Raw genomic sequence first — 24,293 nt, 5'->3', positions numbered from 1 at the left:
TCTGGATATGGCAGCCAGTGTGACATCAACATGGCATGAAGAAACAGAATGGTAAGACATAAATGATGACATAAGGATGACTACATGACATAACAATGATGACATACGGATGACTACATGACATAACAATGATGACATGACATAAGGATGAATACATGAGGGCGACTAGAAGAAATGCTCAAACTCACCTGAAGTAAGTTGACTCCCTCCCCCTTTTCACCAACTGTAACTTAGGAGAGTACTGAAGACGCCAGGTTCACTGAATGGTTTGTAAAGGGTTTTATTAGCAAAATAAGGGAATGAGTGTACAAAGGCTCCCTGTCTGTTGGAGAACACACAGACAGCTGTGGCTGGTTAAAGACCATAACCATGTGTTTGTTCCCCATTCATTTTACTTTACAATTGTGATTCTGCAGTGATCGCAGAGACCAAGTCCCTGAAGCCACGTTAAATAAATCTTAAAATATACAGTAAAATATGACTCAGATTGAGCTATTCTGTCATTCCACAGCATAACGTAAGCTCCCTGACCTAGCTAGGGTTCATATTGGATACACATAGGATATGGTGTACTGTTAAAAAACCACATCCCTTTGTCAGTATGGGACAGCCTGTGGGCAGGGCTTGTGTTGGTCACCATCGAGACACACACACACACCTTTGGACCACGAGGAATCTCGCCACTAAATTGGTTGGGAATGTGCACAAAAGAGTGTTAATATCCCTCAGGAAACGTTTCACCGTTTATGTTGGAACGATTTCAGCAGGCAAAAAAAAATAGCAATTTGGTCAGTGACTGCAGAGAAAAAGGACATACAAAAGGCACAAGTACAAACAAACTGAGCTCAAATCAAATCCCTTTCCCCTAACAATTGGAGAGGGAGAAAAGGAACATTTCCACCATAATGCAAGCTACCTTTTCCAGAGAGGGCTTAAAAAAAGGAACAAACTAAATAAAACAAGCTTGCTCTTCCAAAAAAGAAAAGAAAAAGTGTGAAAATGATTTTACAATGACACAAACATCCAACACAAATGTTTAAAAGCTAATTCAAAATGTTCCAAGACAAAAACATAAATAAATCTGTTAAAAGTGGCATATAGTACAGCAATGGTCCATAATTGATTCTCCCCACTCAGATTCTTGTGAACTTCTCCCCGAAAACACACATTATTCTGGCTTTTCACCGCCTAGAGAGAGAAAGAGTGAGAAAGAGAGAGAGTGCGAGAGAGAAATAGACACCATTAGATCTTATTGTATGCTTGGCGGTACAAACGGCCGTTCCATTCAAATATCCTTAAAATATTGTTTGACCATGCCATGATCAAACAAACATCTTAATGGAGCAGAACATTTAATTAGGCTCCCGAATCAAGAGGGCCTTGATTTCAGCTGATTAGATTTAACAAGCGTTTGATCATGAAAGGGTTAAACTGCATCTCTGAGGCAGCCTGGAAGCAGCTCAACTTGTAACAAATCAAATCCGTCAACTGATTTTAAAACGTTTGAAGTTGGATGCCAGTCGTCAGGAGATAGAGATACACATGACAACAAGAGCTCCCGTGGATAACTTTCACCATCTGGGAAAGCTAGCATACTAGTTTAGCACACTGGTCAAACAATATATGTTTGTAAGTCCTCAATACTGGCACTGTGAGCACTCATGGCAGCCACCAGTCAGACATGTGCCCTCAACCATGTAGCGCCAACATCGATCCCCCAGCACTCTACACATACGAACACAAGTTCACAAGTCTGCAGTGCGTAGGCAGGGCTATGTTGCACATAGAAGTCATGAGAAGGGAGAGAGAGGGAAAGATTGATGGAGAAAGGGAACGAAAAAAAAGGTGGGCTTACCAGAAAACTTCCATCGATTAAATCCAGGTCTTAGAAGAGTCCACAGTCCTTCAGGTTGTTCTTGATGATGACGTCAGTGACGGCGTCGAAGACAAACTGCACGTTCTTGGTGTCGGTGGCGCAGGTGAAGTGGGTGTAGATCTCTTTGGTGTCCTTCCTCTTGTTCAGGTCCTCAAACTGACACTGGATGTAGGCCGCAGCTTCCTCGTAAGTGTTGGAGCCTAGCCGCAAGACAAGAAAACCCCCACATTTCTAATGACTTTCCTCATAAGGCGTAGTCCCAGCATCTACTTCAGGCATTCTCACTATGTCATGAATTGATGTCAATAGGAGTGAGAATTCAACTGAAGTGCAAGACAGTACATCAACTCAGCAAAAAAATAAACATCCGCTCACTGTCAACTGCATTTATTATTTAGCAAACTTAACATGTAATATCTGAACAAAGGGGGAGCGGTCAAAATCAAAAGTAACAGTCAGTATCTGGTGTGGCCACCAGCTGCATGAAGTACTGCAGTTCATCTCCTCCTCATGGACTGCACCAGATTTGCCAGTTCTTGCTGTGAGATGTTACCCCACTATTCCACCAAGGCACCTGCAAGTTCCCAGACATTTCTGGGGGGGAATGGCCCTAGCCCTCACCCTCCGATCCAACAGGTCCCAGACGTGCTCAATGGGAATGAGATCCGGGCTCTTCGCTGGCCATGGCAGAACACTGACAAATACCGTCTTGCAGGAAATCACGCACAGAACGAGCAGTATGGCACAGAATGAGCAGTATTGTCATGATGGAGGCTCATGTCAGGATGCAAGAAGGGTACCACATGAGGGAGGAGGATGTCTTCCCTGTAACGCAACAAGCTCAGTCCAATGATGCTGTGACACCGCCTGAGACCATGACAGACCCTCCACCTCGATCCCGCTCCAGAGTACAGGCCTCGGTGTAACGCTCATTCCTTCGATGATAAACGCAAATCTGACTATCACCCCTGGTGAGACAAAACCACGACTCGTCAGAGAACAGCACTTTTTGCCAGTACTGTCAGGTCCAGCGACGGTGGGTTTGTGCCCATAGGCAACGCTGTTGCCGGTGATGTCTGGTGAGGACCTGCCTTACAACAGGCCTACAAGCCCCCAGTCCAGCCTCTCTCATCCTATTGTGGACAGTCTGAGCACTGATGGAGGGATTGTGCGCTCCTGGTGTAACTCGAGCAGTTGTTGCCACCATCCTGTACCCGTCCTGCAGGTGTGACGTTCAGATGGACCAAACAGTAAATAACAGTAAATAAATAAAAACAGTATAGGGATGAGGTAGGTAAATTGGGTGGGCTATTTACCGATGGACTATGTACAGCTGCAGCGATTGGTTAGCTGCTCAGATAGCAGATGTTTAAAGTTGGTGAGGGAGATAAGTCTCCAACTTCAGCGATTTTTGCAATTCGTTCCAGTCATAGGCAGCAAAGAGCTGGAAGGAAAGGCGGCTAAATGAGGTGTTGGCTTTAGGAATGATCAGTGAGAAACACCTGCTGGAGCGCGTGCTACAGGCGGGTGTTGCCATCGTGACCAGTGAACTGAGATAAGGCGGAGCTTTACCTAGCATGTACCTGTAGATGACCTGGAGCCAGTGGGTCTGGCGACGAATATGTAGCGAGGGCCAGCCTACTAGAGCATACAGGTCGCAGTGGTGGGTGGTATAATATAGGATAGTCAGTTTTACTAGGGTATGTTTGGCGGCGTGAGCGAAGGAGGCTTTGTTGCGGAATAGAAAGCCGACTCTAGATTTGATTTTAGATTGGAGATGTTTGATATGAGTCTGGAAGGAGAGTTTACAGTCTAGCCAGACACCTAGGTACTTGTAGATGTTCACCTATTCTAGGTCGGAACCATCCAGGGTGGTGATGCTAGTCGGGCGTGCGGGTGCAGAACGGTTGAAAAGCATGCATTTAATTTTACTAGCATTTAAGAGCAGTTGGAGGCCACGGAAGGAGTGTTGTATGGCATTGAAGCTCGTTTGGAGGTTAGATAGCACAGTGTCCAAGGAAGGGCCAGAAGTATACAGAATGGTTTCGTCTGCGTAGAGGTGGATCAGGGAATCGCCCGCAGCAAGAGCATCATTGATTTATACAGAGAAAAGAGTCGGCCCGAGAATTGAACCCTGTGGCACCCCCATAGAGACTGCCAGAGGACCGGACAACATGCCCTCCTTTTTGACACACTGAACTCTGTCTGCAAAGTAGTTGGTGAACCAGGAGAGGCAGTCAAAACCGAGGCTACTGAGTCTGCCGATAAGAATATGGTGATTGACAGAGTCGAAAGCTTTGGCCAGGTCGATGAAGACGGCTGCACAGTACTGTCTTTTATCGATGGCGGTTATGATATCTTTTAGTACCTTGAGCGTGGCTGAGGTGCACCCGTAACCGGCTCGGAAGCCAGATTGCACTGCGGAGAAGGTACGGTGGAATTCGAAATGGATTATTTGTGTGAGATTGAGGGCATTTAGCTTAGATTGTAGGACTGCCGGGGTGTTAAGCATATAACTGTAAGCTCTTAACCTGTTGCGACTCTAGGGGCAGTATTTTCATTTTTGGGGAAAAAAACATTCCCGTTTTAAACAGGGTATTTTGTTAGGACAAGATGCTAGAATATGTATATAATTGACAGCTTTGGATAGAAAACACTAACGTTTCCAAAACTGTAAAGATATTGTCTGTGAGTATAACAGAACTGATGTTGCAGGCGAAAGCCTGAGAAAAATCCAATCCGGAAGTGCCCCATATTTTGAAAGCGCTGCGTTCCAATGAGTCCCTATTGAGCTGTGAATGTGCCATCAACCATCTTACGCTTCTACGTATTCCAAGGTGTCTACAGCATTGTGAAGTAGTTTTACGCATTTATGTTGAAGAATACCCGTAGGGGGCTACATTGCGCAAGTGGTCACATGATGCTCCCGGAGAAAATCTCACGTAAAGTACAAAGGTAGCCATTATTACAATCGCTTCTACTGGAGCTAATTTGGAATATTTTTCGGCGTTGTCGTGACCGCAATTTCCGGTCGATTTCTCAGCCAAACTTGAAGATCAAACGGAGCTATTTCGCCTACAAAAATAATATTTTGGGAAAAAATTAACTTTGGCTATCTACCTGGGAGTCTCGTGAGTGAAAACATCCGAAGTTCATCAAAGGTAAACGATTTAATTTGATTGCTTTTCTGATTTTCATGACAAGGTTGCCTGCTGCTAGCAGGGCATAATGCTATGCTAGGCTATCGATAAACTTACACAAATGCTTTTCTAGCTTTGGCTGTAAAGCATATTTTGAAAATCTGAGATGACAGGGTGATTAACAAAATGCTAAACTGTGTTCCAATATATTTCACTTGTGATTTTCATGAATAGGAATATTTTCTAGGAAGATGTGTCTGTTGCGTTATGCTAATTAGTGTCAGATGATGACAACGGTCCCGTTCACGGGATGGGGTGTCACTAGAGGATAACGACCATTCCACAGGTGCATGTTCATTAATTGTTTATGGCTCATTGAACAATCATGGGAAACAGTGTTTAAACCCTTTACAATGAAGATCTGTGAAGCTCTTAGGGATAGCCCCCTTTTCAATTTTCGCCTATAATGACATACCCAAATTTAACTGTAGCTCAGTTCCTGAGGCAAGGATATGCATATTCTTGGTACCATTTGAAAGGAAACACTGAAGTTTTTGGAAATATGAAAGGAATGTAGAAGAATAACAATAGATCTGGTAAAAGATAATACAAAGAAAAAATGTTATTTTTTGTACCATCATCTTTGAAATGCAAGAGAAAATACATTATGGCCTATCCCAGCCCACGTGCAATTTAGACTTTGGCCACTAGATGACATCAGCATGTGCAACGTTTTAGACTGATCCAATGAACCATTGTTTTTCTGCTCAAAATGTTGTATCATGACTGCCCAACTGCCTAATTGGGTTATTAATAACTTTATGTTCAAAACTGTGCACTCTCCTCAAACAATAGCATGGTATTCTTTCACCGTAATATCTACTGTAAATTGGACAGTGCAGTTAGATTAACAATAATTTAAGATTTCTGCCAATATCAGATACGTCTATGTCCTGGGAAATGTTCTTCTTTCTTACAGCATCATGCTAATCGCATTAGCCTACGTTAGCTCAACCATCCCGTGGAAGGGACACTGATCCCGAAGAAGTTTTTAAAAAGGTAGAAGTGACCAATGTCTGTTGAACGTCTCCTGTCACAACACTGATGCGGTGCAACATACCATCTGCATATGTTCAGTATCTACACTATATTACCGGCGCTATATGTTTATATGAGATCCTCTTTCCAATCATGTAGACATTCAATTATATTTGTTCAGGTGTGCAAATGACAAAGAAATCATTGAAAATGTACAGACAAACTCCAGCGATAAGTCATACACAATTCACAGTTATCCCCAATCATTCTATAAAACAGTCTAACATGGCTGGTTGGCTGTGTTACTGTACCTGCGTATTCTGGGTAACAGATAGTTAGAGGACTCTTCTTGATCTTCTCCTCAAACAGGTCCTTCTTGTTTAGGAAGAGGATGATGGAGGTGTCTGTGAACCACTTGTTGTTGCAGATGGAGTCAAACAGCTTCATGCTCTCATGCATCCGATTCTGGGGAGAGAAGAAGGCAACATTGGACAATAGCTTTTGTGTGGCTTCGAGCTACAGGACTTCACCTACACTGATGTGGAATAACGGGACAGGTGAAAGCTAACACCTGCTAGGACGTCCACCATATTGCTTTATCCTATGTTTTCAGATCAGTACAGATGAAGGAAAGGAGTTGAGGAGAGAAAGCCTCTTTAAACTATCGAGATATACTCAGAAACACGTTTGGACTCGTAGAGACAGTTTCACAGACCCAGAATGAAGCTCAGCCCAGCACTAAAATGAATGTTCAATGTAAATATTATATTGAGAACGATTTTTTGTTCAGGACTTGGCTGGTTTCATACAGATATACAGTACCAGTCAAACGTTTGGACACACTCCTCATTCCAGAGTTAGCATTATAGAATAATAGTGAAGACATCAAACTATGAAATAACACATATGGAATCATGTAGTAACCAAAACAGTCTTCAACAAATCAAAATATATTTTATATTTTTCAAAGTAGCCACCCTTTTCCTTGACAGTTTTGCACACTTGGCATTCTCTCAACCAGCTTCATGAGTTAGTCACCTGGAATGCATTTCAATTAACAGGTGTGGCTTAAAAGTTAGTTTGTGGAATTTCTTTCCTTCTTAATGCGTTTGAGCCAATCAGTTGTGTGACAAAATAGGGGTGGTATACAGTAGATAGCCCTATTTGATAAAAGACCAAGTCCATATTATGGCAAGAACAATTCAAATAAGCAAAGATAAACGATAGTCCATCATTCATTTAAGACATGAAGGTAAGTCAATCTGTAAAAGTTCAAGAACTTTGAAAGTGTCTTCAAGTGCATTCGCAAAAACCATCAAACGCTATGATGAAACTGACACAGGAAAGGAAGACCGAGTTACCTCTGCTGCAGAGGATACGTTCATTAGAGTTACCAGCCTCAGAAATTGCAGCCCAAATAAATGCTTCACAGAGTTCAAGTAAGACACATCTCAACATCAACTGTTTAGAGGAGACTGCGTGAATCAGGCCTTCATGGTCGAAATGCTGCAAAGAAATCACTACTAAAGGACACCAATAATAAGAATAGACTTGCTTGGACCAAGAAACATGAGCAATGGACATCAGACCGGTGGAAATCTGTCCTTTGGTCTGATGAGTCCAAATTTGAGATGTTTGGTTCCAACCTCCGTGCCTTTGTGAGACACACGGATGACCTCCGTGTGGGGGGGTGCTTTGCTGGTGACACTGTCAGTGATTTATTTCAAATTCAAGACACACTTAACCAGCATGGCTACCAGAGCATTCTGCAGTGATACGCCATCCCATCTGGTTCGCACTTAGTGGGACTATCATTTGTTTTTCAACAGGACAATAACCCAACACCTCCAGGCTGTGTAAAGGCTATTTGACTAAGAAGGAGAGTGATGGAGTGCTGCATCAGATCACCCAACCTCAACCCAAATGAGATGGTTTGGGATGAGTTGGACCGCAGAGTGAAGGAAAAGCAGCCAACAAGTGCTCAGCGTATGTGGGAACTCCAAGACTGTTAGAAATGCATTTCAGGTGAAGCTGGTTGAGAGAATGCCAAGCGTGTACAAAGCTGTTATCAAGGCAAAGGGTGGCTACTTTGAAGAATCTAAAATACATTGATTTGTTTGACACTTTTTTGGTTACTACATGATTCCATGTGTTATTTCATAGTTTATGTCTTCACTATTATTCTACAATGTAGAAAATAGTCAAAAATAAAAAAAACATTGAATGAGTAGGTGTTTCCAAACTTTTGACTGGTACTGTACATGTACTCTTATTTAATGTCCATCGTTGGACAGGAACTCACCATCTCCTCATCTTCAGCCAGCACCAGATCATAGTCGCTGAGCGCCACACAGAAGATGATGGCAGTGACACCCTCGAAGCAGTGGATCCACTTCTTCCTCTCGGACCTCTGACCTCCAACATCAAACATCCTGAGGAGGAAGTGGCGGATAATGCACCAGACAATGTAAACGGAGTATGTTTCCATGCATGTCGCACACAAGACAAACAACTTTATTGGCCATTGGCCACTAGAGAAAACAGAGCTGTGGCCTGGGGCTCTGGGTTTAAGTGTTTAACCATCTAACAGGCCACCAGGTGGAAATGACAGAGAATACATTCATTTTTTGGAGGCTTTTCTGTGTTGTGGAGAGATGGTACACAGTAGAAATGTTCAACATATTTTATTCTATTTAGAAGGGAGGGTATAATTTTTTTAGGGGGTATAAATGGATACACTTTGTTAAATGTAATGTTTTTGTATTTTAAATAACATTCTTGTTTATACCCTTACCACTTTGCACTTTGAGCTGTATAACCCATTAACGTAACCCAAGGGAACAAGCCCTAATAATGTCACCCACTTTGTGAGCCAGTTTCCACCCATTGGCACAGAGACGGCTGAGAGGCTCTAATGTACTTAGATATGGTTTGCATTGGAATGGCTCCACATAGTTTTCTCTGCTGAGTTGCACTGAGTGGCTTGGCCGAACAAACTGTTGAGGAAGAGCATTTTTAAAGGGCTTGCTATTCAACTAGGATGTGGAGTGCGGGACAGACATGATAAAACAACTAAATATGCAGTGTTGTGGAAGCTACTCTGAAAATATAGTTTACCAAGCTATTACTTCACACTGGAAGAAGTTAAGCTACACTAATGCTACCATTAAGGAAAACATAGTTAACTTAACTAAAGTTACTTTTAATGTGTAATTTAGCCAATATAACAAAACATTTCAAGTGACAATTAGGCAGGTATGATTTTTTTGTTTGTTGCAAAAGAAGTAGTGCGTAGTTCCAGTAGTCAGCTACACGGTAAAGAAGTAGTGCGTAGTTCCAGTAGTCAGCTACACGGTAAAGAAGTAGTGCGTAGTTCCAGTAGTCAGCTATACGGTAAAGAAGTAGTGCGTAGTTCCAGTAGTCAGCTACACGGTAAAGAAGTAGTGTGTAGTTCCAGTAGTTAGCTACACGGTAAAGAAGTAGTGTGTAGTTCCAGTAGTTAGCTACACGGTAAAGAAGTTAGCTACACGGTAAAGAAGTTCCAGTAGTTAGCTACACGGTAAAGAAGTAGTGTGTAGTTCCAGTAGTTAGCTACACCACTACATGGTAAAACAGTTCACTACTGAAAACACTACCTAGATTTGAATTTAGTTGAACTACCACCAAGCTACTGTAAAATGCAGTTCAATTACTAGTTGAACTACATGTAGTTCACTAATCCCCAAAACTGGAAATATGGGTATTGACCAGTGAGCCAATAGTTCCCCTTTCCTCTCTGGCATCAGCCAATGGAACACTAGAACAGATATGATTCACTGCTGATGTCGTATGGTTCAGCTCTGTCACAATGAACCACTGGACTAAGGACATTTCTATGGGTTTGAGAGATTCAATACGCACAGTAGGGAAGTAGATTGAGTTATCCTGTTTAAAGTATGGAATATGACTACACTTAAAAAGGGATTTGGGGGAAGTGCTCACTTGAAGTGGAGGTCCTTGAAGGTGAAATGTGTCTCCACAATGCCTGTGGTTTTGACTCTAGTCCTCAGGACATCCTGCTGGGTCGGGATATAGGTGGCTTGGGATATCCTGTCCAAATCGTTTAAGTAACTGGAGAAGGGAGGGGGAGAGAGAGAATGTTTAGATGGGAGTCAATGCATCCAATACACATACTTCAATGGAACAATAGGACAATAAGCTATTCTAATAATAAACAGATCTTGTTTGGCCATGAACCATGTCTGCTTCTATATCTTGAACTGGGAAAAACAAGTGACATTTTTTACACTCTTTTCCACACTATCAGTGTGTTCTGTTGCCTCAGAATGGTCCCTCATCCAATATTTCCACATAGGGCTCAGTTCTGGACTTGTCGCACACACCTGCCCCTTCCTCAACAGTAAAATCTACAGTAGAACCCCCCCCTAGCTCAATCAGCCTACCCTGTATTACTCTTCCTAAAGATCACGGCAGCAGTAATTACACACTACTCAGCAGCACTGGTGTTTTAACCCAAACAAACAGCAGAGATCGGCGTCAGCTGCCTCGCTGTAGAGGCCGGAAGGCAGGCTACGTGACGCTGGTATGTGTGCCTCTCTATGTGTGTGTGGTAGCCCTGGCCAAAAGGATTCTGGGTATTGATTTGGAAATGGCCAGCAGCTGCGGCACCAGAGGCCGGTGAAGTCTGTTCCGTTCCAAAACAAGGTAGAGGGGTTTCTCATGGCACACCGCAGGGGCTGCTCCTCTGGTGACTTCACTGGCTTATGGAAAGGCTATGGCACAATGCGTACGAAAAAAGAACAACCACTTCAGGAAAAAAACAACTGAACCAAGGGAGTTTCGAGCTCAAACGCTGCCCACTGACAAAGGGATTTGGACATGTTTTCTAGCTCTTCTGTCTGGTGTTTTGCTACCAGGGTTTGGTAAACACAACAGCCCTGGCCAATCTGCTTTTAGACAGCTACATGAGCTAAATGCTAAGGTCAAGGACTCAGCAGACACGCAGCAGCCTGCGTGTTACAGTCCTGCTACAGGGGTGACACCCCCACACAAAACAAATATTGACAGTCTCACTCAAGGTTGAAACCCCAAGCGGACTGGACTGTAGGCAGTAGAGATATACATGTCTGCCAGAGAGTGGGCGGGCATCTGTAATAAATGGACTGCTCAAGGCCTTTGGTTATTTTAGAGGAATGAGAATGTATTTACTTCCAGCAGAAGAGAATGAAGGAAGAAGAGGAACTTCAGGAGCTCTGTGTGTGTGTGTGTATCAGACCAAGGGGAGCAGACTGTCTGAGCAGGACAAGGTGGTGTGTGTGAGTGTGTATCAGACCAAGGGGAGCAGACTGTCTGAGCAGGACAAGGTGGTGTGTGTGAGTGTGTATCAGACCAAGGGGAGCAGACTGTCTGAGCAGGACAAGGTGGTGTGTGTGAGTGTGTATCAGACCAAGGGGAGCAGACTGTCTGAGCAGGACAAGGTGGTGTGTGTGAGTGTGTATCAGACCAAGGGGAGCAGACTGTCTGAGCAGGACAAGGTGGTGTGTGTGAGTGTGTATCAGACCAAGGGGAGCAGACTGTCTGAGCAGGACAAGGTGGTGTGTGTGAGTGTGTATCAGACCAAGGGGAGCAGACTGTCTGAGCAGGACAAGGTGGTGTGTGTGAGTGTGTATCAGACCAAGGGGAGCAGACTGTCTGAGCAGGACAAGGTGGTGTGTGTGAGTGTGTATCAGACCAAGGGGAGCAGACTGTCTGAGCAGGACAAGGTGGTGTGTGTGTGTGTGTATCAGACCAAGGGGAGCAGACTGTCTGAGCAGGACAAGGTGGTGTGTGTGTGTGTGTATCAGACCAAGGGGAGCAGACTGTCTGAGCAGGACAAGGTGGTGTGTGTGTGTGTGTGTGTGACCCACTATGCTGCAGAGTCGTTGAGCTGGTACTCTCGTGAGCGGCTGAAGCAGGCCTGTACCCCTCCGTCCTTCCACAGGCGTTTGATGACCCCGGCCAGCTCCGCCGTCATGAAGCCTTCCTCTGCCGACCCCGCCAGCACAAACAGCTGTCTCGCATCATCCTGTGAGAGAGCAGTCCGTCAGCACAACCATCACTATTACCATCAAATCGTCACCATCAGTTCCACTGTGAAAATCATTCCTACCATCATCACCATCAATAGCATTAATAATACTGCCATGGCATCAGTGTTGGGCATGTGATTGGGTGTGTTTAGTTTTAGTCAGAAGGCTTTGATTTTTGCAATCCATCATCATCATCATGTCTAGCCCACTCACGGCTCTGGCGGCGTCTCCAAAGTCGATCTTGAGTCGTCCCATGGCTCGGATGACGGCGATGATGGACTGGATGGTGTTGCTGTAGACCACAGCCCTGTACTGTTTACACTCCTCCTCCGAGTAGCCTGCCTCGTGGATGATCCTGACACACGGGACGGAGGACACAACTACAGTCAGCCACCATGAGGAACACGGAGCAACACGATACAGTCAGCCACCATGAGGAACACGGAGCAACACGATACAGTCAGCCACCATGAGGAACACGGAGCAACACGATACAGTCAGCCACCATGAGGAACACGGAGCAACACGATACAGTCAGCCACCATGAGGAACACGGAGCAACACGATACAGTCAGCCACCATGAGGAACACGGAGCAACACGATACAGTCAGCCACCATGAGGAACACGGAGCAACACGATACAGTCAGCCACCATGAGGAACACGGAGCAACACGATACAGTCAGCCACCATGAGGAACACGGAGCAACACGATACAGTCAGCCACCATGAGGAACACGGAGCAACACGACACAGCCAGTCACCATGAGGAACACGGAGCAACAGATACAGTCAGCCACCATGAGGAACAGAAACACGACACAGCCAGTCACCATGAGGAACACGGAGCAACACATCAGCCAGTCACCAAGGAGGACACAGCCAGTCACAAGGAGAAACACGACACAGCCAGTCACAAGGAGAAACACGACACAGCCAGTCACCATGAGGAACACGGAGCAACACATCAGCCAGTCACCATGAGGAACACGGAGCAACACATCAGCCAGTCACCATGAGGAACATGGAGCAACACATCAGTCAGTCACCATGAGGAACATGGAGCAGCCAGTCAGTCAAGGAGGAACATGGAGCAACACATCAGCCAGTCACCATGAGGAACATGGAGCAACACATCAGTCAGTCACCATGAGGAACATGGAGCAACACATCAGTCAGTCACCATGAGGAACATGGAGCAACACATCAGTCAGTCACCATGAGGAACATGGAGCAACACATCAGTCAGTCACTAGGAGGAACATGGAGCAACACATCAGTCAGTCACCATGAGGAACATGGAGCAACACATCAGTCAGTCACTAGGAGGAACATGGAGCAACACATCAGTCAGTCACCATGAGGAACATGGAGCAACACATCAGTCAGTCACCATGAGGAACATGGAGCAACACATCAGTCAGTCACCATGAGGAACATGGAGCAACACATCAGTCAGTCACCATGAGGAACATGGAGCAACACATCAGTCAGTCACCAGGAACAGTCAGTCAGTCACTAGGAGGAACATGGAGCAACACATCAGTCAGTCACCATGAGGAACATGGAGCAAACACAGTCAGTCACTAGGAGGAACAGTCACTAGGAGGAACATGGAGCAACACATCAGTCAGTCACCATGAGGAACATGGAGCAACACATCAGTCAGTCACTAGGAGGAACATGGAGCAACACATCAGTCAGTCACTAGGAGGAACATGGAGCAACACGGCACAGTCAGTCACCATGAGGAACATGGAGCAACACATCAGTCAGTCACAAGGAGAAACATGGAGCAACACTTTCTGTTTTTGAGAACACGTTCATTTTTAATAACAGCAAAAAATGAGACAGGAAAATAGCAGTCCAATAACCCAACCCCATGCAACCTTTCCATCATAAAATGACAGGTTGGGGAAAGCGAACATTGATAACAACACTATCCAGGTAACAATGTTTCCAGCATCTGAATTGAATGGGGCACCAGGACAATAACAATGACTCATTTCTGAGAACTGTCCACACAGAAGGGCAAAAACAATGCTTTGTTTTGATGGTGTGGCAGATATGGTATCTGGAAGAATGGAAGGAACATACTCACTTCATCTGCTTGACTATTGTGCTCTTCCCCGACTCACCAGCACCTGAGAGAGAGAACACATTTACCAAACCAGTCAAACGCCTAGAATTTAACTAATTGCAATTATGCGATAAGAGCGATGTGTTCCGAATCTGCAAGGGAATTTGAAGCCAACACTGATGATAATGTTGATTGCCTGGTATGGGATAACACTGACATACTGAGAAAGAAAAGTCCAATTGTAAAGAGCTACTCATTACAGGCCATTATGCAACTCCTTTTGAAATGGACCATCGTGGAGAACCCCGAGGTGGTCAAACACTCTGATCATTTCCCTTCCTGTGTTTCTGTATTGACGTCTCTGACCCAAAGCGTCGCTCTGCAGCCGTCCGGTCGATACGGACCCTCCCCACCTCTCCCTTTATCGGCACATTTCAACAGCAGCACTAACATAGCATTATGGACCTACCTACTGCAGCAGGAACCAATGACCCATCTCAGGCAGCATCGCAAGACTCACTGAATGAGCCGCACCATAGCAAAACACAGTAACATTCAGAGAGTGCAGAGTGATGAGTGATGAGTGCGTTGGGATGGGAGTACAGTGAAGGGACAGAGGTGAATACATTATGGTCCTCAGTATTAATGCAAAGGCCAAATCACTGACAGTACAGTCCTCATCTTCATGAACAGCAGTGAAGCATGCAGCCTGCAGTAGTTTCCAGCAACCACCAACAACGCTGACATCAACCAGTTAATATCTGGTCATTGGGTCTTTGTACATTAAATGAGTTAGTTGTCTTTCTGGTGGTATATCAGAGCTGACAACAATCACCAGTTGTAACCAGGGTTTGCCTTAATAAGCCTATGAGCACATATTGTGTTACTTCAAGATGGTACAAGCCTTCTATATTGAATTACACATTACTGACTGATAGGCTGTGTAAAACACTCACACGAGGACAAGAGCCGGGAGGGTGGACACTAAAGCTAGCATCCAATGAGTGTGAGGCGGAGAGGTGATTGACATGGCAATACTCCTATGAGAGAGGCAAGGAACACAGAATAAGCATTGCTTGGGCCTGGCTGCTGCTAGGGGCTCCGTGCCTCCGTCACACATGTCACACTGCCATAGCAACCGGCTCCGTTACCAAAGACATCTCAGCGCTCGCCACACGGTCAGCTGAGGAGGATTAGGGGTGATTGTGTAGTGATGGCTCACATCTCAATAGCCCGGGCATGTATTATTGATAAGCAAATGTCCCCAAACTGCACACAATGTCCCCATAACACATAAGTAGAGGATGTGTCATGGAGATTGAGTAAGTCAGGCCCCTCCTCGACATAACATCCACCGGTGGGTGTTTCCAATCAGGGACAGTCACTGGCCACTGGGAAATATGGGTCGTCCCTGAAAACAAACATGATGTTTTCACTTGTTTCGTGGGCTTGCTAAGTCCCTTCCAATAGGGGTTGCTCAGCTCAGACACAATAAACACAGTCAGAAAAAGGGGAACTGTAGCCATGTCAGTCTAAACTTTACTCATTAGTATTACTTACCAATTCTATAGAAGTTCAGTAGTGGATTAAAAAAAAAGTCCCAATTTTTGATTTTTGTTGTGTAATTACAAATGCCATTGCTATGCAATAAAATGCAACTACCAAAGTAGTATATAACATTTTAATACAATGTTGTTGTTACTAGTGTGATTAAAGTTCCTTACTGTTTATTCAGAACTGTCCGGGCTGTACTAACACCCATCTGAGTTGCCAGGAGGAAGCTAGTTCTGTAACACCCGATCTTCCCATCTCGCAAGACACAGCTAGTATTACATTACAGCAAGACAATGAGCACATGTGCACACACACACACACATACGTCAGGGCTTCTCGTTGTGGCAAGTGAAACTTGGGGGCTTGGAACTTTCCCTAACGCAGTAGAGAACCTGAAACCAACATGTAGAAGTGAATTCCTGTGGACAAGCCTTTCTCCAGAGCCTTAGAGCATGCTGATACAGTGTGTGTGTGTGAAAATGTGTGTGTTTTAACAGTGTGCCAGGCAGGTACCTCCTACTGTTCAGCCTAATTGGAATGGCTTTCACCGGAGGACAAATTGTTTAAATTAAATGTCGCTGTGGCCCTGGCCCTAGAGAGGAGGACTAACACATCTCATTGCTCCGGAGCCAAACAGTCACATGTGCCACTAAGAACCCCAGAGGAGACAGTAGACACACGTGCACTGTAACACACACACATAAAAACAAACGTGCGCGCACACAGACACACAGCATTGGCAGCAGGTAAAGTCATCTCCCTCCTTCTGCTAAGGGCCTCGGTGCCAAGGCAGCGCCACAACACAGCATTCCACTCCCTACCACACTGACTGGCTGCCTCTCAATCTAGAACAAACATACCCTCTTTACAGGCCGTTGTGTGTTCACTGAACCCTCCCTCTAGATATATGTTTTACTGTCTGACCGACACACTTGATTTCTCAATATGGGACACAAAACCCTGCATAGGGTCAACAAAATGTACGCTAGCAAGTCATAGGAATAATTATTGAATGATATCGCCAAGGTACGTTTCCCTTATGACATTTCTTTAAGTAAGGCAAACAAACGCTCCAGTCTGGACTGACTGACCTTGCTCTGTCCTTCAACTCTAAAGTTACTGGTGTATGGCCACACCCCTATTACATCACTAAAGTCTAATGGCCCTGATTTGTGCCACATGGGCCATTAAAGAAAGCAAAGGCAGAAAAGTGGACCTCATGGGCTGGGATAGACAGAGTCATGTTACCCACCCACAATTTGATACACCCATGAAAGAGCCAGACCAAAACCACAGCGAGGCAGCTGCTTTCTGGCGGTTGGGAAAAGAATGTATTTTAAGAAAAATTGTTGAGGCCTGCAAACTAAATGGACGTTTACAGAACAGTACTTCTAAAGCCCACCAACCACCCAACCCATCTCTCCTGGACCTTCCTCCAAGGTGGTTTTCCACAGACAGTAAAGAGGACATGCATGTCGACAATGAAGGAGAGTTTTAAAGTGCTGTGGTAGGATTGGCTACAATCAAGTCTTCATTCCAAATGACAGCTCTGTTGTATTTTAATCGTAAATGTTGATTAAGTTGGAGCTTTTATATAATACCAGGGTGGGGAGAATCACTTTTGGAGTTCCTCCCACTCTCTCAGAGCTCAGTCTCTCTGCCTGTCCCGGAGTTAAGGGCTTTCAGATCTAATGATCAGAGGGGTTTTCTGTCTGAGTCACCAGAAGAACCAGGGCACGTCCTGCCTGGGGTTCAGTTAGGCTGGACAGGGCATACAGTCCTCTGGGAGAGGGGGACAGAGGGAGAGAGGCAGTGAGGGACAGGGCTGAACGGGCTTACAGCTGGGCCATGCTCGCTCTCCGTGAACCACATTAGTGGTGCCACATTAGCTGGCACCATCCCTCGTTACCATTGGGAGCTGTTGAACCTGTGAATGACTCACAAGGGAACCCAGGAAGTTACAGGAGCATTAACCCATCAGGGAGTCGTGTAGCTCAATCAGCTGGATTCATCTGCCCACATCCAGATCGATAGATAATAGATTTAGGAAACAAACTACATGCAGGCCGATACTTTACTGGAAGAGACCAGTAACAGTAGTAGATCTAACGGGACGGTGCTGGAGAAGTGGAATTCCTCATAATTCATAAGAACTTCAGTTTACAGTAGACCTACATAAATCACCAGATGTGATAAATGACAAGGTAAAATAGCAGATAGTGATAACCTAGGAATTGCTTGTGTTTTTATTTGAGAGTTATTAGCACAAATTTGGTAACAAGTAATTAACAACCATGTGTTGAACTATTTGAAGTACAAGACAGACAATTTCCTATCAAACATCCAGGAAATACAAGTGGAAGCATTAGTACTGTAAAATAAAGTACTACCCATAAAGCTTTACATAAAATGTTACATAGACCACCTACAGAAACCTCTTGACACCAATGTGGTTGGGTTTAGTCGGCCTAATATAGACAAGACGTTGCTTGTACAGACTTGACAGCATACACCCAAACATTCATAGCACTCCTCAAATGATTGTTCCTCTGACAGCAGGATGCCGGTACACTCCGCTGACAGACTGCTCATTATGCTGTGTGTGTGTTAAGTTTTATAGGATACACATGGTATACACTGGCTAATGAAATGCTTACATGCAGGTTCCTTTCTGGAGAATGCAATTGTTTTGTGTTTGTGCGTGCGTCCTACCGTATGCCACCCCCCATGAAGTCCACAGCACAGACATGGACAGGGTCAGCCCATCAACGCCACACAATGTAAAACACGGACGCTTGACGGTTGGTGTCCTTGAAGTGATTTAGTAGTTAATATTCACCACCGTTTCTGAGGTGCTGCCTGTGCCGATGTACGCACTATCAGCATCACTGATATGGCTGTGATCTCTTGACCAGGATGTAATTTAACAAAGTATGTTTAGTGGGGCGGCTAGGAGGCAGATGAGAGGAATTGAGATGTTTGTGACAGAAGTATAGTAACAGAAAATACTAATATGTAAACAAACAGACACCAAAACATCTTCCCCCTCTCCATGAGTACACCTCAATTTATAATGAGTGTTAGAGTTTAGACCTGATCTAGAACATTCCTTCCTGTTGCTCCTCTATTAGCATATCTCACGGTCATCTGACGAGGCTGGGTGTGTTACCTGGTTACCAACCTGAACGGCTGACACAGGAAGCAGGTCAGGGTGCCAACACGCAAACAAGTTTCAAATGTCACGCGCACAAGTACAGTGAAATGCCTTTCTTGCAAGCTCTAACATGCTGACCTTTCGTTGCAAAATAAATTGACAAATACATGTTAGTCAATCATTTCATCTAAACTGCTCACTCGCGTCAACGAACATCTGCATGGCCAGGTGAAAAATAGAACTTGGTTCGATTTTTGACGTGCTGCAAGTCCCACCTCTCCCATCTCCTCATAGGTTTTTAGGAGCATATAGATGAACTGCGGTCCACACTCCAGTCATTGGTGGTAATGCACCTTAAAGTTGGTCGCCAACCGACAAAGTCCGACGATCACCACCACATTACTATTAGGAATAAGGTGACAAGTCATCAGGATATAATTTGTTTTAAAAAAAAAAAGTTAAATTGTAGCAGCAGCATAAATGATGATTGTTTGCGAGTGTGTGTGCGTAGTCCATATAAATGTGTGTGCATATTATGGGTGTTGGAGTGTTAGTGCAGAGTCCTATGAGTGCGCATAGACAGGGGTCAATTCATTTAGTCTGTGTATCCATTCTGTTAGCTATTTAGCAGTCTTATGGCTTGGGGATAGAAGCTATTCAGGAGCCTGTTGATGTCAGACTTGATGCACCAGTACCGCTTGCAGTGCGGAAGCAGAGAGAACAGTCTATGGCTTGGGTGGCTGGAGTCTAATGATTTTCCAGACCTTCCATTCACACCGCCTGCCCCTGTGATGTACTGGGCTGCCTGCAACACCCTCTGTAGCACCATGTGATCAAGGGCGGTGCTATTGCCACACCAAGCAGTGACGCAGCTAGTCAATATGCTCTCAATGGTGCAGCTGTAGAACTTTGAGGATTTGAGGGCCCATGCCAAACCTTTTCAACTTCCTGACATTGAGGGAGAGGTTGTTGTCCTTGCACCAGACTGCCAGGTCACTGACTTTCCTCATCACTGGTGATCAGGCCTACCACAGTCATGTCATTGGCAAACTTGATGGTGTTGGAGTCGTGCGTGGCCACACAGTCGTGGGTGAACATGGAGTACAGGAGGGGACTAAACACACACCCCTGTGGGGCCCATGTGTTGAGGGTGAGCGTGGCAGCCTGGGGTCAGTCCGTCCGAAAGTTCAGGATCCAGTTACAGAGGGAGGTGTCTGGAATGATGGAGTGTGTGCCATAACCATCCTTTCAAAGCACTTCATGATTACAGAATGATGGAAGTCATCTTAAAATATGGGGATTACAAAATGGGACAATGAGAAGTAAAAATTACCGTGACTATGCCTGCCATCTGATCTACGCATTCCCTGAGAATGCGCCCTGGAATACTGTCCGGACCCGTGGCCTTGCGTCTGTTTACCTGATTAAAGACCTTACTCACGTCGGCCTCGGAGAGCGAGATCAACAACCGAAGCAACAACATGTAACATAGCACCTATTTGTATAGGAATGCATGATATTGGGGGAGACCATTTCTATTTCTTATTAATACATTGAACAAAAATAGAAATGCAACAATTTCTAAGATTTTACTGAGCTACAGTTCATATGAGGAAATCAGTCCATTGAAATAAATTCATTAAGCCCTAATCTATGGATTTCACATGAATGGGAATACAGATATGCATCTGTTGGTCACAGATACTTTAAAAAAAAGTAGGGGCGTGGATCAGAAATCCAGTCAGTATCTGGTGTGACCACTATTTGCCTCATGCAGAGCAACACATCTCCTTCGCATAGTGTTGATCAAGCTGTTGATTGTGGCCTGTGGAATGTTGTCCCACTCTTCAATGGCTGTGCGAAGTTGCTGGACGTTGTCGGGAACTGGAACACGCGGTCGTCCGTACACGTTGATCCAGTGCATCCCAAACATGCTCAATGAGTGATATGTCTGGTGAGTATGCAGTCCATGGTAAAACTGGGACATTTTCAGCTTCCAGGAATTGTGTACTGATCCTTGCGACATGGGTCCGTGTATTATCACGCTGAAACATGAGGTGATGGTGGCAGATGAATGACATGACAACGGACCTCAGGATCTTGTCACAGGTTCTCTGTGCATTCAAACTGTCCTTGATAAAAGGTAATTGTGTTCGATGACCGTAAGCTTAGGCCTGCCCATATCATAACTCCACCATGGGGCTCTCTGTTCACAACATTGCCATCAGCAAACCGCTCGCCCACACAACGCTATACACACTGTCTGCCATCTGCTCGGAACAGTTGAAACTGGGATTCATCCATGAAGAGCACAATTCTCCAGCATGCCAGTGGCCATGAAAGGTGAGCATCTGCCCACTGAAGTCAGTTACGACACGAAACTGCAGTCAGGTCAAGTGGTGAGGATGACGAGCATGCAGAAGAGTTTCCGAGGCAGTTTCTGAGAGATTGTTGTACAAACCCATCTGAGAGATTGTTGTACAACCCCACAGTTTCATCAGCTGTCCGGGTGCCTGGTCTCAGACTACCCCCAGGTGAAGAAGCCAAATGTTGAGGGCATGGGCTGCCATGGTTACACATGGCCTGCGGTTGTGAGGCCAGTTGGATGTACTGCCAAATTATCTAAAATGATGTTGGAGGCAGCTTATGGTAGAGAAATTCTCCGGCAACAGCTCTGGTGTACACTATACTTGCAGTCAAGCATGCCAATTACACACATCCTCAAAAGTTGAGACATCTGTGACATTGTGTTGTGACAAATGTACATTTTAGAGTGTCCTTATATAGTCCCCAGCACAAGGTGTACCTGTGTAGTGATCATGCTGTTTAATACAGCTTATTGATATGCCACATCAGATGGATGGATTATCTTGGCAAATGAGAAATGCTCACTAACAGGGATGTAAACAATTTGTGCGTATGGAAAGGAGAAAATATTTGTGTGTGTATGGAAAATGTCACTTTACGTGTTGTGTTTATATTTTTCTTCAGTAAATGATTTTGGGAGACACCGTTTTCAAAAGAGTTCAAAATATTGGACGTCACAGGTCTGGGATCGACTTTACACAAACTTTATAATTTCACTCAGAGGACTGTTTGGAGACCTACTATGGCTGCAGGCTGCGATTTAGTTGACCCGACTTGCTTCGAATCAGTTTCATCATTCATAGCAATACAGATGGATGTAGCCTAGGCTCTCAACAACAAGGAAGAGGTTTATACCATATAACCATAGACCACAAACCTAGAAGTGACTTATTGTTATTATAAACTGATTACCAACGTAATTAGAAAAGTAAAAAATAAGTTGTCATACTCGTGGTATACCACAGGTGTCAGCAAATCAGCATTCGAACCACCCAGTTTATAAATATCAGCATGTACAACTAGAAGAAAATAGCAGGAAATCAATACAAAAAACACAGGGACAATGTCCTCACCAAAAGCTTTCATAGCCATCCACTGACAGGCCTAGAGTTTTACAGGTATTTCAGGACAGCCATTCTTGCTCATGGCATCAGTGAAGAATACCCATATTTATAGAGAAGACACATCCAGTTCTTCTCTTCCCCAATGGAGTGGATGGTAGAGCAGTATTTCAAAAACAATCACTAGTTTCTGTCAAGGGAAATGGGCTTCTTTGTTTGTCAATGGAAATGTCCACGGTTTTAATTGATTTTAGGTAAAACACATTGTGCAGTAGGCTAAACTCAGCTATAAGTACATCCACTATTGCAACAACCAATGAGAGTAGCGGTAAGAAAGAGCCTGAAGTTTAATTTTGACCTATGTTTATCTAAGAAATGGCGGAATCATAAACATACATCCATGCCTGAAGTAGCAAAAAAAGGCGATGAGGTCTCAAACAAAAATGTTTTGAACAAAGTCGTGTAGTTATTGCAATTCGTTATTCCAACCGTTTCTGGGCCAATTACCAAGTTGGAAACATCATATGCACTCAGCTGGACATAGCATTCAAACACAATGCTGCAGAGAGGCGACAAAAAAATGTGTCAAATGCTGGAGGATTAAGCCAATGAATATGGCCCTTAGAAACCATTTGTGTTGCTGAACAAGCGTAACAAAGAGGGGTACTTTGTTGCAACTGCCTGCAAGTAACATACCGAAGGCTGGAACTGATGAGCCAGCGTGGACAACGACCTTTGTTCTGCTTATAGGCTAAATCGGAGAAAAAAAATCGTCAACTTTTGTTTTATTAGGTCGTCCAATTTCGCCAATGTGCTTTGATTTCAAGGTCTATGCAAAAGTTGACAATGTTTTAAATTTGATTACGACAGCTTGTGTGCTATGCGGAATTGTATGAAATCGTACCTAGAATTCTCAATTCAAATTGTTGCCATTATATGTATGCAGACCAATTGTTTATCACTGTAAATAGTGCGTTTGACATTTAGTTACAATGTCGCAATCGCAGCTAATATTACAGTTTGTGAAGTTCACGGATAACGATTGCTTCGTCCCACAATGTTTCACGTTGCGGGACGAAGCAAGGACAACCACTTCCCTTACCGAGAAGCAGTAGCTTGACCTCTCTTGCGGCTTTCTCCCCGTCGTCCCGCAGATTCCTGTCGATCATTTTACTGCGCTCCACCGCCGCCTTATCGTCCGTGCTCAGGGTACACCCCATCCTCAAGCAAATCCTCCGGACCCAAGTGATGCAAAAATATCAAATATATACAGTACCAACATGCAAGGGTTAAAAAGCGAGCCGCTGCTCCCCGAGACCCACACACGCCCTTGTGTGAAAGCTATCGGGTCGCTTGGATGTATACTTTTTTTTTTAAGATAAAAAAAAAGGACCAGGAGTGTGTTTCTTTAGTCCACTATATTCCTACGCTTTCAGTCAGTGTAAGCTATTTCTCTCGTCGTGGCATAAAAAGCTGTAAATGAAAACAGTTCCACCGTGAATTGCTCTCTCTGTCTCAGCACGTCCGTCTTTCACTGCCACAGTGAGCTCTGCTCATTCAACTACAATTACCACCAGCTGGCTACACGAATACTTCCTGCTTCAGTTTTTTCTGTCAAAATACCAGACTGACCTTTGAGTCAATATATTGTGGTCTTTGGAAACGCCTAATACTGTAAGTGACAGTTGATATCACGCGAGAAAACAATGTTCTGTACTTTACTGTTTCTTGTCTGTGTATAAAATATTATAGGGAACACTGGGGCCATCCCACTTCTGACACCGATATAGCTAAACCAAGGCAAACATGCTATTCATCCCCAAGAGAAACCTCAAGAGATATATTATACGGTTCATGCAGATTATTAGGCTACTAGGGTGTTATAATATATTTTCATTATCAAACCATGAGGGTTGTTAAAGGATACGTGATTTCTTAGTCCATAGCCTTATTCT

The 24,293-nt window shown here is 44.5% G+C and overlaps 1 protein-coding gene across 1 annotated transcript; it reads right to left on the bottom strand.

Moving 5' to 3' along the window:
• Window positions 1–264: 264 nt before the first annotated feature.
• Window positions 265–23,973, bottom strand: LOC112215004 (guanine nucleotide-binding protein G(i) subunit alpha-1). Its single transcript, XM_042297930.1, has 9 exons — window positions 23,441–23,973; window positions 14,224–14,266; window positions 12,336–12,477; window positions 11,961–12,118; window positions 10,036–10,164; window positions 8,357–8,486; window positions 6,366–6,519; window positions 1,856–2,076; window positions 265–1,188 (listed from the first exon to the last, which is right to left on the bottom strand). The coding sequence occupies exons 1-8, from the start codon at window positions 23,556–23,558 to the stop codon at window positions 1,886–1,888; spliced, it is 1,065 nt and encodes a 354-aa protein (XP_042153864.1). The 5' UTR covers window positions 23,559–23,973; the 3' UTR covers window positions 265–1,188; window positions 1,856–1,885.
• Window positions 23,974–24,293: the final 320 nt, after the last annotated feature.

This window comes from Oncorhynchus tshawytscha, linkage group LG15 (assembly GCF_018296145.1).
Source record: "Oncorhynchus tshawytscha isolate Ot180627B linkage group LG15, Otsh_v2.0, whole genome shotgun sequence".
Lineage (NCBI taxonomy): Eukaryota > Metazoa > Chordata > Actinopteri > Salmoniformes > Salmonidae > Oncorhynchus > Oncorhynchus tshawytscha.
The sequence above is the reverse complement of the archived record's forward strand: the minus strand, read 5'-3'. Positions and strand labels throughout refer to the sequence as shown.